General features: G+C 48.2%; 1 protein-coding gene and 1 pseudogene across 3 annotated transcripts in view; both read right to left on the bottom strand.

Annotated features, from left to right (window-relative positions):
- cfap61 (cilia and flagella associated protein 61) overlaps positions 1 to 15733 on the bottom strand; it is a 490576-nt gene that overhangs the window by 256920 nt on the left and 217923 nt on the right. For all 3 annotated transcript variants that reach the window (XM_038805956.1, XM_038805965.1, XM_038805971.1), the window contains exon 18: positions 5329 to 5424. In XM_038805956.1, coding sequence (XP_038661884.1) covers positions 5329 to 5424 — 96 coding nt within the window. The remainder of the gene's footprint in view (positions 1 to 5328; positions 5425 to 15733) is intronic.
- Positions 5055 to 5175, bottom strand: LOC119978906 (annotated as a pseudogene).

Below are 15733 nucleotides of genomic sequence, written 5' to 3'. Positions count from 1 at the left end.
TCAATCACCCCTTGGACCTGGGGCATGTCAGTGATGGTGGCCAATCCTGCTGCCCGTGCATCCTGGATGGCTCGGTCCACATTGAAATAGATGTACTGTGCCGATAGGGCATATAGGACCTTCGTGACGGCACAGATGCACCTGTGCACCGAGCTCTGTGAGATCACGGACAGGTCCCCACTCGGCGCCTGGAAGGTGACCGAGGCTTAAACGTTTAGGGTGACCATCACCTTACCAGCCACTGGGAGTGGGTGTCCTCACCCATTCCCCTGCGGTGCCTGGTGCGCATGATCTGGCAGATATGTTGCACTGTCTCCCTGCTCACCTGCTCAACCAGAGTCTTCAACGGTATGCCTGGTCCAGCAGGTCCTTGAAAGACTTGCGCTGCCGATACATGTGAGGCCTCATGGGGTGCCTCCTTTGCACCTCCTCCTCCTCATTGCAGGCTTTCCATCCTGGATGACTGCTTCCTGTTCCTCTGGGGCACGCTCCACTGCTGAAGTTTCCTCCTCCTCCTCAAGCAGCTCCAGCTCATACAGCCGCAGGAAGAGAACTATTATTGGTTCAATTCCAATATCCATTATCTGCAGGGGGTGAAAAGCCAACATGCTTGCATGGTGCTATTGGCGTGCCCAACCAGGTCCATCAGGCCACACAGTGCCCCGGTTGGCACTACATGCTCTGCCCCCACATGTCCCCCCCACAACCCCGGGGGGGGGGGGGGGGGGGGGGGGGGGGGTAGTGGGGTATGGTGGAGGGTGGGCTGGAGGATGTGGGCTGGAGGGTGGGGTTGGGGTGGTGGTGGGGTGGGGGCGCACCCATACGCCCGATGTCACTCTACATAACCAGGGGCCAAAGCCGGTGGTCGGTGGGGTGCGCAGCAAGATAACTACCTTGATCGAATGGAAATACCTCATAGAGGTACTGGAGCGGTTCGGGCTTGGAACAGGGTTCACCGCTTGGGTAAAGCTCCTATACAACGCTCCCATGGCGAGTGTACGGACCAACAATACCAACTCCCAATACTTCCAGCTGCACAGGGGCACCAGACAAAGATGCCCACTGTCCCCTCTGCTGTTCGCACTAGCAATTGAACCGCTAGCAATCGCGCTCAGGGCAGCAAAAAATTGGAGGGGGAGCCGAAGGGGAGGCAGAAAGCACAGAGTCTCACTCTATGCAGATGATCTGCTCCTCTACATCTCGGACCCACAAAGCAGCATGGACGGAATCATCGCGCTCCTGAAAGAGTTTGGAGCCTTCTCGGGCTACAAACTCAACATGAGCAAAAGCGAGATCTTCCCAGTACACCCGCAAGCAGGGGGGGGGGAGCAGCACTAAAGGGGCTGCCGTTTAAACAAGCCCGACACAAATTCCGCTACCTGGGGATCCAAATAGCCCATGACTGGAAAGGGATCCACAAATGGAACCTCACCAGCCTGACGGAGGAAGTTAAAAAGGACCTGCAAAGATGGAACACACTCCCGCTCTCCCTCGCGGGGAGAGTCCAGACGATCAAAATGAACGTACTGCCCAGGTTCCTATTCCTGTTTAGATCCATTCCAATCTACATCCCCAAGGCCTTTTTCAAAGTGCTGGACAAAACTTATCATGGCGTTCGTATGGGGGGTAAAAATGCTAGGATCCCAAAGAAGGTCCTACAAAAAACAAAATCCGGGGGGGGGGGGCTAGCCCTCCCGAATCTACAATTCTACCACTGGGCGGCAACAGCCGAGCGAGTAAGGGGATGGATCCAGGAGCCAGAAGCCGAGTGGGTGCGTGCGGAGGAGGCCTCCTGCATGGGGACCTCCCTCCGGGCCCTCGCCACGGCAGCACTCCCATCCCCACCCAAAAAACACTCCAGCAGCTCAGTAGTAACAGCCACCCTCCTGGAACCAACTGCGGCAGCAATTTGGCCTGACCAAAATGTCGGACAAGGCTCCCATCTGCAACAACCATAGGTTCACACCAGCACTGACTGACGCCACCTTCAAAAGGTGGAGGCAGGATGGAGGGACACTGACAGTCAGGGACCTATACACGTACGACAGGATCGCAACACTGGACGAACTGACAGAGAAATTTTGGCTAGCCGGGGGGGGGAACGAACTCCGGTACCTGCAGCTCAAAAACTTCTTACGAAAGGAGACAAGGACGTACCCACAACCGCCACGACAGACACTACTGGAAGACCTACTGGACGCAAGTATCCTAGAGAAAGGGAACTGTAGCGACATGTATGACCGACTGGTAGAAAGGGACGACACCGTACTGGACGCAACAAGAATGAAATGGGAGGACCACCTGGGGATTGAGATAAGGTGGGTACTCTGGAGCGAAGCACTGCATAGGGTCAACTCCACCTCCACGTGCGCAAGGCTCAGCCTGACGCAACTAAAAGTGGTACATAGAGCCCACTTAACAAGAAACCGCATGAGTAGGTTCTTCCCGGAGGTGGAGGACAGATGTGAACGGTGGCAAAGAGGCCCGGCCAACCACGCCCACATGTTCTGGTCTTGCCCCAGACTTGTGGAGTACTGGACAGCCTTCTTTGAGGCTATGTCCAAAGTGGTGGGGGTGAGGGTGGAGCCATGCCCGATAGTGGCGGTCTTCGGGGTCTCGGACCAGCCAGATCTATTCCTGGGGAGGAGGGTGGACACCCTTGCCTTTGCCTCCCTGATCGCCCACCGTAGAATCCTGTTTGGCTGACGGTCAGCAGCACCGCCCAGAGCTGCAGACTGGCTGTCCGACCTCTCGGAATCTCTCCAAATGGAGAAAATCAAATTCGCCATCCGAGGGTCAGACGACGGCTTCCACAGAACGTGGGAGCCATTCATGCAATTGTTCCGGGTCCTGTTTGTGGCCAACGAACAAGAGGAAGAATAGTCGGGTGGCCAAGAATCAGGGGAAAATGGACGGGAATCGGGGGAAGGTAGCGGGGGGGGGGGGGGGGGGGGGGGGGGCTACGGGTTCGTTATGGGGGTTTGATGGCTAGCTAAGGCCCAAAACCAAACTGTAAATAAATGCCTATAAACATGTGCCTCGGCCATATTGGGGAATGTAAAATATGTATGCCGGCTAAAGGAGGCGGCCACAGTTGTTATTATGAAGATGCTTACCTGTAAATATACATGTTAATTTTTTGCGTGTTTTTTTTCTAATAATTTGTAATTTGTTGGATATAAAATATGAAAACTCAATAAAAAAACATTTTAAAAAAAAGATAACTAACTTGCCGGCCATGGCAATGGTGGTCCATGCCTGGACACCGCCCCAATCCTGTGGGAATCAATCCAGGTCACACAGCCTGTTCCCCATCACCCTCACCCCTTCGACCCTGGCAGGGCACCCCCACTTCCACCCTCCCCCTCCCAACCCCAGCCAGTGTCCGATTTGGCAGCCCTTAATCGCGTCTCTCCATGTCCTACCCCCTCTCTTTCTTTCCCTCCCTCATATGCCATGACGCCGGTTTCATGAGTTTTAAAAGCACAAGTGAACCTCGCCATTGGAAATTCGGCCCATTGAAGGCGAAGAATTGCAGAGGCACCGGAGAATACCCGTTGGGCCTGCTAATGATATGCAATTGGTGTTTATTGAACGTACGTTCTGGAACGCATTGACACCGCTGTCGAGGCGACGGAGAGTTGCGATTTGGCGTGAAACCAACCACCCCCCATGATTTCGCTGTTGGTTGAATGCATCCCTTCTGTGTATTCTGAAATATCCCTTTAAATGCCTGCCACTGAACATCTGTTGATCTATCCCTTTACCGTATTTACCAGTTCACTTTCACTTAATGGCCAGCAGCTTTCAAGAGTGTGTTTTTCATCTCCCCCATCCAGGGTCCATGATCCTGGGGAAGGCCTCTCACTGACCACTGAAGTGGCACTTAACACAGAAGGAGGCAATGCGGAGCTCTCGCCAACTCTCCATCTGGATGGCAACAGCCTCGTGCCTGGATTAAAGTATGTTCCTCTCTCCATGATGCTGTCTGATATTCTGAGTATTCCCAGAGTTTTCTTTTTTTATTGTGGATTTCTAGCATTTACGATATTTCACTTTTTCTACCAAGTGGAGTAGTTGTGACAGGTGTGTAGAAGCCAACTATTTTCTAATACACCTGATAGGTAAAAGATAGCTATTTAGCATAAATATTAAGCCCCAGTCTTTCTAAATACCCATTTTAAATTCACTCAGAACCTCAGGTCATTTCAAAAATACAGCTTCAACAGAACAGCATAATTCCATTATAGATTAAAACAGCACATTTGCAAGACAGTTTGACACGATACTTGTGCTGTCAGATCAAGGACAGAGCAACACCATAGCAACGTCATAGTAATATGAAGGCACCACTGTTCACAATACAGATAACAGCTAAGTCAGCAGTTTAAGCTGGTCACGATAACAGCACAGAATCGCATTCCATAACATACACAAGTATTCAGACATGAAACAATTAAAACTAATGTTGCATATTGAAGATTGACAGCTAACCGTCAAATCAAACTCATTTGATTCTAACCCAAACCAATGAGGATTACATAGGGGTTGTAGATAGATGGCTAAAGACTGATATGATTTAGTATAACCGTGAGGGTCCGTACGGCCATTTTTATCTGGATCATTCTATACTTTGATCTAAACTATTCTCTATCTCTATACTTTCATTTTTCCACTCTAACTCTTGAAGTAAATGCAAGCTGTTTGTCGTAAGCAAGAAATCATTTCTGTATTATTTTAGAAGTTAAATTGTGTACAAGTTGCTTCTTTTTAAGTCCATTTTGCTAGCCGGACTTATTAGAGAATAAGATTTAAGTGATTCTCAATTGTGATCAAATTGAAGCAATAAACGATTCTTATTTGCACCCGAGATGTTTTAACTCAAATTTCTACTGAGTTTTAGTTTTTGCAAGTGCCACTAGATCCACATGGTAGATCTCTTCAAGGTGGCAGAAGTGAATTAAAAGGGAATTGAGATGGGTATGTGAAGCAGAAAGGAACAGAATGAAGTATCATTAGATGAAGCAGAGGGAGGAGATTCATGTGGAGGCCGAATGGACTATTTCTGTACTGTAAATTCAATGTAAAGCCATTCTTGGTACTTTCAGAGTGAAAATATTAAACTGGTAAGAACAGATACTACACTTGACCTGAACCAAAAGGCTGAGAAGCGATTCAGAGAGAAAATATGAAACCAAAATATATTTCAGGCTCTCCCTCTATTGTTTGGGTGCTACTCCACATTCAAGCAACTCAGCCTTTTATTTGTGTTATTAATAACTTATGAACAAAATATATCTGGTAATTTACATCAGTTGGTGCACACACCTTGAGGCTTTGAATTTTCTATGTGTAGAGCTTGAATGATGTCCGGGAAGTCCACAGGTTGAAATTAAAGTAATGTTATTAAACCGCAGGTGTGGGCTGCAAAAATACATCAAATAAATAAATCAACACATGAATTAAATAATAAGTCTGCAATAAACATAAATCCAAATAGGGATGAAGGTTGGAGGTGGGAGTGGTCTGCATTTTCTATACATCAACATTAGCATTAAATCTATTTTATGAAAAATAACAGGGTCAATAATCCTGTACTCATGCAATGTCACTGCTGCCAGGCTGCTCTGGATCTTTGCAAGCCTCTGCAGAAGTGCTCTGACCTTGCTCAACAATGTAATAGAGGTTCATCTGAATATTTTTTTGACATCTTAGGGGTGTTGCTAAGAATATATTAGGAACTCTGGAAGTTGGAGATCGGAGAGGTGAAGGGGGCTTACCCAGAATTTCAAGCACCAACAGCTGTTCAAGAGCTGCTGGTTTCCCATACACTGCCAGCATGATTAATTGATATGGTGGGGAGTTGCATAAGATGGGGAAGCAAGAATGGGACAGGGACAAGGGTGGTGAGGATAGCAGAAACCTTATTGGGCACAACATTTAAAACAATTATTTAATTGAGGCTTTCCATTCAATACTTGTTTTAAATGGGTCTTGTGCAGCTAAAATACAATTCAAGTGCTCCGGTTGCATTATCAGGCTGTCCTCTAATTAAAATTGCAGAGCATTAATAAGTTTTGCGTAGAGAATCTCAGTGGCCTTTGCTCTGGCTAAGGTCATCAAGGTGAAAGTAGCAACAAGGCAGCAATTAATTATGACCTTCTTGGTTTAAAACTAAGTTGTTTATTTAATTTATTGAATATGCAAATAATTTATACATATTTTACATAAACATTTTGTAGATTAATAATTGGTACACATATCAGACCACCTGCCTTCAGTCTGAAGTGATTGCATCATTATGCCAATGTACTGGGGTCAATGTTGGCCAGGTGGAAGCCACCATACAGATAAAAATAACGGGCATAATTTTCCATGAATTGTACCAAGTGCAGTAGGAGGCAGGGAAATCAACAGGACGTTCCAGTCCAGAGTGACTTCGAGAACTAGCCATCGTGCTGGCCAGAGACGATGTTGACCTCTCCTGCACTGCCAGTGCACTGTTTTGTGTGGTATGTATGTGCCATGCACTAATAATCCTCACTTTCTCTCCTAGGAACATCTGCCACAAGCTCGATGCCCTCAACCAACAAGGACCCTGGCTCCAGCCCCTAGAGAAACTCGGATGAAGAATCGGAGGACAGCATCATCACAGCACTCACCCACGCCCTTCACCAGCACATAAACACACACCTCGGTGGAATATAGATGTAGTAGGTTCAGGATCGCAATCTGGTGAGCACAGTGCACAGTCTTGATCATAGCTGGTGCAGCCAAGGACATCCAAAGTTGTTGGCATTCGGAGGACTACTGAAGGCCAGGAATCTGCTGAGTCCGTCTGATGACAAGCCTCCGGACTCGATCCTAAATCAGTTGCTGGGGCTGTAGCAACAATCACAATCCACAAAAATAATGATGATGGAGAAGACCGCCTGCCTTCAGTCTGAAGTGATTGCATCATTATGCCAATGCACTGGGGTCAATGTTGGCCAGGTAGCAGCCACCATGATGACCTTGGTCTAGGACATTGGTCTTGCACTTCTGCAAGGGCTGAACTCTATCGCTGAAGCCACAGCTGGTCTCCAACAGTGTCAATGTGAGGCAACTTAATCTCACTCCAGCTGCCACTACTCCTCAAGGAGTCAGTCAGGGTCCGTCAGGCACCCATAGGGAGGAGACCAACAGCTGGACACCATGGGGCCATCCATCCAGGTGACATCAGGAGCGTCCAACTGATCCAAATACCCTCTTTTGGTGACCCCATCAGCTTCAGCTCTACAGGTTGAGGAAGGTGCTCCTGGCTCACGGCAGGACACCCGAAGCACGCCAGGGCCTTTCAGGTCTCGCCATATTCATCACAGACAATGTGATGTTGCAGTCCGCAAGCTGCCTTCACAGCTCCACCTCTGCTGTGGATGTTGGGGAAGCACTAAGATAGGCGGTAAAGTTAGGCAAAGTAAGAAATATTCAAAACACAACAATGGCTCGGGTGTTCACAAGATGCATATAATGTGCACAACTGTAAATGGGGTATGACAGCTCCTCTTGTGTTTGTCTCGTTTTTATTAAGAGTTATTGATGCAGTAAATCAGATGACACACCATGGTCCCTCCCTCCTTTCACTTATTGCAGATGTTGTGACCATTGGCACATTGTATGTGTAGTCTGTTTACATTTCACCACAATGTCTGGCAGATTTCAGATCAATTCCAACATCAGTAATGCCTCATCTGCAATGTTATCTGTGCTTGTGAAAGTGAAAGTCCTCACATTTTCACTTTTGGCTGTGTGAGAGGCATGTCGTATGCATGATTGAAAGATGACGATGTAGCGTAGAAGGACAGACGTGTTAACACATAGAGAAGGATGACTGTCCTGGAATTCCTTGCCAGGGCTTCCATGTTATGTTCCCATACTCAAAGGGACTGTACATTCCTGTCTGGCAGTTGCACTTGTGATTTTATGATTGTATATCTAATAAGCTGAGCAATAAGTGCCCACCTTAAATCTACCAGACTCTGGCCCTCTCAGCCAAACTAGTGTCCTGGCACTTGAACTTAAAGGCCTGAGCTTCTCTAACCATGTAGTCACCTGTGTCCATCATTGCTCTGGGGAAATGCCATGCTGTGAGATTAAACCAAGGAGATCAATTAGTGCCACATTGCACAATTAGTATTGCATGAATGTACATCAGTTTCACTTTGGTGATTTCCTGCAATGTCTTTGAGAGACCACAAACATATCTCAGCTGTGTCTATCTGCTCATGTGGGAATGCATAATTCAGTTGGGTGGCCCTTTAATCGGCAGCCCCTAGTGCAGTCAACTGTCATTGGAGGCGCCTGCAGAACCCGCAGCAGCACAGATTTGTCTCATAATACTTTTTATCTGTGCAATCGTGGCATGTAGAAAGATGGTGGTGAGCTCTCACTGCCAGTTCAGCTTGGACTCTCCCTGTGCAAGAATGAAAACCATCCCCTGCCATCTTGGTCACCAAGGAAGTGAACGCTAAGATTACCTTTCCTCATAGACCTCTCAGTCCGTCCCCTAGATCCCTTGATCTCAATGTTCTTGAAGTGAATATCTGTTATGTGTCTATGTCCTGTGTCCACATCAGTCTTCAACATGGTGAGGTCACATGTACTGTTAAACATGTACCCCATACACACACCAGAGGATTTCCTCCCTTTGCGAAGCAAACCCTCATCCTGCAGCCTTTCCAAAGACACCGCTGCCTTACTGCTGCTCTGGTCGGTTAAGACCTTTGTGTTAGCGGCCCTGAAACCAACATTGTGCTGTGAGCAAAGTCTGGCACTGAATACCGTGAGCGCTGTCCAAAACAAGGTATGCAAACGGTCCTCGAATGAAGTGTAGGTCGCGTTGCTTTTGTACCCAAGTGAAACACGTCGGTATTAGTGACCCCATGGTCCAGCATGGGGAGATAATTCCGGCGAGCAAGAGTTAGAATTAGATGGAAATCTATTGAAATGATTGTCCCAAAGTTCAGCAGCGGATACTGACCTGCCATTGATGGCAGTAGCAGATGATTGCAAACTGTTTTTGTGACGACTTAAAACCAACTTTTGTGATCTTGTGAGATTTTCTGCACCCACCCTTCATGGTGCCTGCCACAAACGGGAACGCAAAATTCTGGCCAATGTTTAAAGAAAAGTTGCTCTCACCTCCCACAATAATGAGAAAAGTTCATCTGAATATTTTTCTGGTCATATTCGGCATATTGCTAATAAAGTACTGGGTGGATGTTGCCTCACAAACACAAGCTTGCATTAGTACATAAGCATATCTGTTAGCTGAAATTATTGGGAATGTTCCGAGAAAATGGCCGAAGAAGGTTCATTTACCTAAAATGGATTCTGGAGACCTTTAGCTATTTCCTCCGAATGCCCAGCAATTGGAAGTGCTCTTTTAGCACTAAAATCATGTTTGTACATGTACATGTTTGTCAGCATACTCCTGGCAAACGTACACGCGATCGAAAAAAAGCTGGATGAACTTAACGTTTAACTTACCTCTCAGAGGGAAGTAAGAGACTGCTGTGTGCTCTGTTTCACAGGGACATGGCTCACCCCCACCTCACCAGACTGTGCCATACAATCTTAAGGCTTCTCAATTCATCGGGCGGACAGCACCGCGTCATCAGGCAAAGCAAAGGGTGGAGGGGTTTGCCTCCTCATCGACACCTCCTGGTGCTTGGATGTGGCGACCCTGGCGACCTACTGCTCCCCGGATCTGGAATACCTGACCGTGAAGTGCCGCCCATACTATCTTCCACGTGAGTTCACTTCAGCCATTATCACAACTGTCTAAATCCCACCCCAGGTAGAAGTGAAGAAGGCGCTGGACGAAATGTACACAGACATAAGCAACTACGAAACAGAACACTCGGAGGATTTGTTCATCATGATTGGGGACTTCAACAAGGCCAACCTCAAGAGTGTACTGCCAAAATTCCACCAGCACATCTCCTATCCCATCAGGGGCAACAACACTCTTGACCACTGCTACTGAAAAATCAAGAGCAACTACCGTTCCATCCCCGACTGCACTGGAAAATCAGACCTAAGACGGTGCTCCTTCTCCCGGCATACAAGCAGAAACTCAAGTGGGAGAATCCAGCTAAGAAGGTCATGCAGTGCTGGTCCGAGGAAACAGAAGAGCTCCTACGTGACTGCTTAGAAACAGTGGACTGGTCCATATTTAAGAACTCAGCGACCAACTTAAATGAGTATGCCACTACCGTATGCCATCTGCAAATGTGTGGACGACTGCGTGCCAAAGAAAGCAGTACATACGTTCCCCAACCGGAAACCATGGCTCAATCACGAGATTGACTCCCTACTGAAGGACAGGTCTGAGGCGTTCAAGTCAGGCGACCCTGACTTATAGGTCAGAAATACAGGTATGACCTCCGCAAAGCCATCCGAGATGCCAAGAGACAATATCTGACCAAGCCAGAGTCACAGATTAGTATTACAGACTCTCGGCGTTTGTGGTAAGGCCTAAACAACATAACGGGCTAAAAAGTGAAGCCGAGCAGGATCTCCAGCAGCAGCGCACCCCTCCCCGATGAACTCAATGCATTCTATGCTCAGGTCGAGCAGGAAACCAACGATCCGCTGTCGAGTGCCCCAGCAGCCCATAACACACCCATACCCACCATCACAGCTTCCGAAGTCAGATCGGCCTTCCTGAAAGTGAACCCTCAGAAAGCGTTGGGTCCAGACGGGATCCCTGGTCGTGCACTCAGAGTCTGCGCAGACCAGCTGGCATTGTGCTCGTGGACATCTTTAACCTGTCCCTACTCCGCTCCGAGGTCCTACCTGCTTCAAGAAGACCACCATCATACCGGTGCCAAAGAAGAACCAGGCAACGTGCCTCAATGACTACCATCTAGTGGCCCTGACATCAGGCCCTGACAGCATCTCGACAACAAGGACTCCTACACCAGACTCCTATTTATTGACTACAGCTCCGCCTTCAACACCATAATCCCAGCCAAGCTCATATCAAAGCTCCAAAACCTAGGACTTGGCTCCTCACTCTGCAAGTGGATCCTCAACTTTTTGACCCCCAGATCACAATGAACATAGAACATAAAGCATACAGTACAGAAGGAGGCCATTCGGCCCATTGAGTCTGCACCGACCCACTTAAGCCCTCACTTCCACCGTATCCCCGTAACCCAATAACCCCTCCTAACCTTTTTGGTCACTAAGGGCAATTTATCATGGCCAATCCACCTAACATGCACGTCTTTGGACTGTGGGAGGAAACCGGAGCACCCGGAGGAAATCCATGCAGACTCAAACCTGGGATCCTGGCGCTGTGAAGCCACAGTGCTATCCACTTGTGGTACCGTGCAATCAGTAAGAATAAACAACAACACCTCCTCCACAATAGTCCTCAATACCGGGGCTCCGCAAGGCTGTGTACTTAGCCCCCTACTATACTCCCTGTACACACACGACCGCGCGGCAACATTTGGTTCCAACTCCATCTATAAGTTTGCTGATGATACGACCACAGTGGGCCTGATCTCGAATAACGACGAGTCAGAATACAGGAGGGAGATAGAGAACCTAGTGGAGTGGTGCAGCGACAACAATCTATCCCTCAATGCCAGCAAAACTAAAGAGCTGGTCATTGACTTCAGGAAGCAAAGTACTGTACACACCACAGTCAGCATCAACGGGGCCGAGGTGGAGATGGCTAGCAGTTTCAAATTCCTAGGGGTACACATCTCCAAAAATCTGTCCTGGTCCACCCACGTCGACACTACCACCAAGAAAGATCAACAACCCCTATACTTCCTCAAGAAAGTAAGGAAATTCGGCATGTCCACATTAACTCTTACCAACCTTTACAGATGCACTACAGAAAGCATCCTATCTGACTGCATCACAGCCTGGTATGGCAACTGCTCAGTCCAAGACTGCAAGAAACTTCAGAGAGCCGTGAACACAGCCCAGTCCATCACACGAACCTGCCTCTCATCCATTGACTCTATCTTCACCTCCCGCTGCCTGTGGAAAGCGGGCAGCATAATCAAAGACCCCTCCCACCCGGCTTACTCACTCTTCCAACTCCATCCATCGGGCAGGAGATATAAAAGTCTGAGAACATGCACAAACAGACTCAAAAACAGTTTCTTCCATGCTGTTACCAGACTCCTAAACGACCCTCTTATGGACTGACCTCATTAACACTACACTCCCGTATGCATCACCCGATACCGGTGTCTATGTAGTAATATTGTGTACCTTGTGTTGCCCTTTTATGTATTTTCTTTTATTTCTTTTATTTTCATGCAATTAATGATCTGTTGAGCTGCTCGCAGAAAAGTACTTTTCACTGGACCTCGGTACATGTGACAAAATCCAAAATCCAAATCCAAACATCTAGGGAAATACAGTAACTTGCAAAAGTTGGGATGCAGCATTAATTTCAAATACTGTAAAACCAGCTTGGAACCAGACTCCACTGTACTTCAACTGGGTTTACTGGATGGAACTTTCCTGTCAAGGGATGGCAGATTTTGGTGTGTGGGGAGTTAAATCTTCAAATAATGATGTCAGATCATGAGTTCACATTTTTACAGATTTTACTGGAGCGGGAAGCTGGGTGAGGTTGGAACCACAATGGATCTGTCAGGAAAGCAATTAAGACACTTGAAAAGCCAAGTAAAGTCCATCTTTAACCCTACATTCTAACACTCCCTGACAGTGCATGGGTTCTGGGCTGTTTCAACATCGTGCCAGTTTGGAGGGGTGAGTGCACAGCTTGAGGTCATTGTTGACTGAAACCAACCATTTAGCAACAGTATAAAAGGCCAAAATTGCGGTTAGTCATAGTGAAAGGCCAACGCTGACAGGAACAGTTCTTTCATCCTCACCATTTTATTTAGGGATACCACATGTCCAGCAACTTTCTAGTGCCTTGGAGTGCATGGAATCTCTATGCGTTGCTTCTGAGAGTTTGCCTCAACATGGGTGCTACCAAAGCTACAGCAGCATAGACCTCTGAGGAGCAGGATTTTAACTCAGTGCAGCAGCTGTAACAACAGGAGCAGCAACACCAAAAGCAGAAACCATGCAACTCCACAGGGCAGAAGTGATGGATACAGATGCAACTTGAAAGGGGCAAAACGCAAATACTGTGGATGCTGGAAATCTGAAATAAGAACAAAGATGCTGGAAATTGACACCTTGGCTGGCAGTATCAGAACTAATTAAAGGCCATTGACATGAAGAATTAACTATTTCCCTATCCACAGATGCTGCCTGGTCTCCTGGCCAACCCATCCGCTCCCACACCGACCCCTCCCCCGCTACCCACTTCCTAATCATGACTATATTAGCCGCCCATAGTAATTGCAGAAGTTCGGCAGCGGCAACCCACCCTCCCCCAGACAGCGCTCCAGCAACTTTCTTCACTCGTGGGGTTTTACCCGCCCACACAAAGCCCGAAATAACCTTATTCACCCGCTTGAAAAAGGCCTTCAGGATGATGATGGGGAGGTACTGAAAGGCAAACAGAAATCCGGGGAGGACGGTCATTTTCATGGTCAGTAACCTCCCCGCCAGTGATAGCAGGAGCATGTCCCGTCTCTTAAAGTCCTCTTCCATTTCCTCTACCAGCCAGGATAGATTTAATTTGTGCAGTGCCTCCCATTCCCCAGCCACCTGGATTCCCAGATACCGAAAGCACTTCCCTACCATTCTAAGCGGCAGCTCTCCCAGTCTCTTATTCTGTCCTCTTGCCTGGATCGCGAACATCTCGCTTTTCCCCATGTTTAACTTATACCCCGAAAAATTGCCAAATTCCCCCAGGATTCACATTAATTTCCCCAACCCCTCCAATGGGTCTGAAATATACAAGAGCAAGTCATCTGCGTAAAGCAAGACCCGGTGCTCCACCCGCCCCCCGAACCAGACTTTTCCAGTTCCTAGAGGCTCTTAACGCCATGGCCAATGGCTCTATGGCCAGAGCAAACAGAAATGGGGAGAGTGGGCACCCTTGCCTCGTCCCTCGGTGTAGTTTAAAATACGCCGACCTCAGCCAGTTCGTACGCACACTCGCTACTGGTGTCTAATAGAGCAACTGCACCCAGTCAATAAAGCCCTCACCAAACCCAAACCTTCCCAGCACCTCCCACAGGTAATTCCATTCCACCCAATCAAAAGCCTTCTCCGCATCCATCGCCACCACCACCTCAAACCTCCTCTCCTTCTGAGGGCATCATAATAGCATTCAAAAGCCTTCGAAAATTGGCTTTGAGTTGCCTGCCCTTTAGAAATCCTGTCTGGTCTTCCCCTATCACCTCCGGGGCACAGCCTTCTATCCTTGTGGCCAATATCTTAGCCAGCGGTTTGGCATCCACATTCAGTAGAGAAATTGACCTGTATGACCTGCATTGCTCTGGATCCTTCTCCCGTTTCAGGATCAATGAAATCGAGGCCTGCGACATTGTTGGGGGTTGGACTCCCTTCTCTCTTGCTTCATTAAATGTCTTCACCAGCAGTGGGCTCAATATCTCTGAAAACTTCTTATAGAATTCCACCGGATAGCAGTCAGGCCCCGGGGCCTTGCCCGACTGCATACCCTCCAACCCCTTGATTATTTCCTCAATCTCAATTGAGGCTCCCAGCCCTTGCACCAGATCCTCATCTACCCTCGGAAACCTCAACTGATCTAAAAACTGCCTCATCCCCTCCACCCCAGCGGGGGTTCTGACTTATATAGGTTACTATAAAAGTCCTTAAACACCTCATCCAACCCCACTGTGTTCAGGACAGTATTCCCGCCTTTACTCTTTACTTCACCTATCTCCCTCGCCGCCTCCCTTTTCCTGAGCTGGTGCGCCAACATTCTACTTGCCTTTTCCCCATACTCATAAATCGGCCCCCCTTGCCTTCCTCAACTGTTCCACCGCTTTCCCTGTGTCAACAGCCCAAACTCTGCCTGTAACCTCCGCCGCTCCATCAGTAGCCCCACGTCTGGGGCCTCCAAGTATGTCCTGTCCACCTGGAGTATCTCCTCAACTAACCTATCCCTCTCAGCCCGTTCTGCCTTTTCTCTGTGGGCCCGTATAGAGATTAATTCACCTCTGACCACTGCCTTCAGAGCTTCCCAAACCGTCGCTGTGGAGACCTCCCCCGCATCATTTGTTTCCAGGTAGTTCTGGATGGACTTGTTAGCCCACAAATTGCTTCGTCAGCTAGCAACCCCACATCCAGTCTCCACAGCGGGTGTTGCCCTCTCTCCACACTAACCTGTAGATCCACCCAATGTGAGTCATGATCCGGCACTGTGATTACCGAGTACTCAGTATCCACCACCCCAGGTATTAGCGCCCTGCTCAGAACCAGAAAGTCGATGCGAGAGTATACCTTGTGGACATGTGAGAAAAAAGCAAACACGTTCGCTCTTGGCCATGCAAACCTCCATGGGTCTATTCCCCCAATCTGTTCCATAAACCCCTTCAATTCCTTTGCCACGGCCGGCCTCCTCCCTGTCCTGGATTTTGACCAGCCCAATTCTGGATCAATGACTGTGTTAAAATCTCCTCCCATGATCAGGTTATGTGACTCTAAGTCTGGAATCTTACCTAACACCGGGCTCATAAATTCCACATCATCTCAATTCGGAGCATATATGTTCACGATAACCTCCCGCTCCACCTCCAGCGTCCTACTCGCCATTATGTATCTACCC

The sequence above is a fragment of the Scyliorhinus canicula genome, chromosome 1 (assembly GCF_902713615.1).
Source record: "Scyliorhinus canicula chromosome 1, sScyCan1.1, whole genome shotgun sequence".
NCBI classification, from domain to species: Eukaryota; Metazoa; Chordata; class Chondrichthyes; order Carcharhiniformes; family Scyliorhinidae; genus Scyliorhinus; species Scyliorhinus canicula.
Note: the sequence above shows the minus strand (reverse complement) of the source record. Positions and strands in the feature narration are given on the sequence as shown.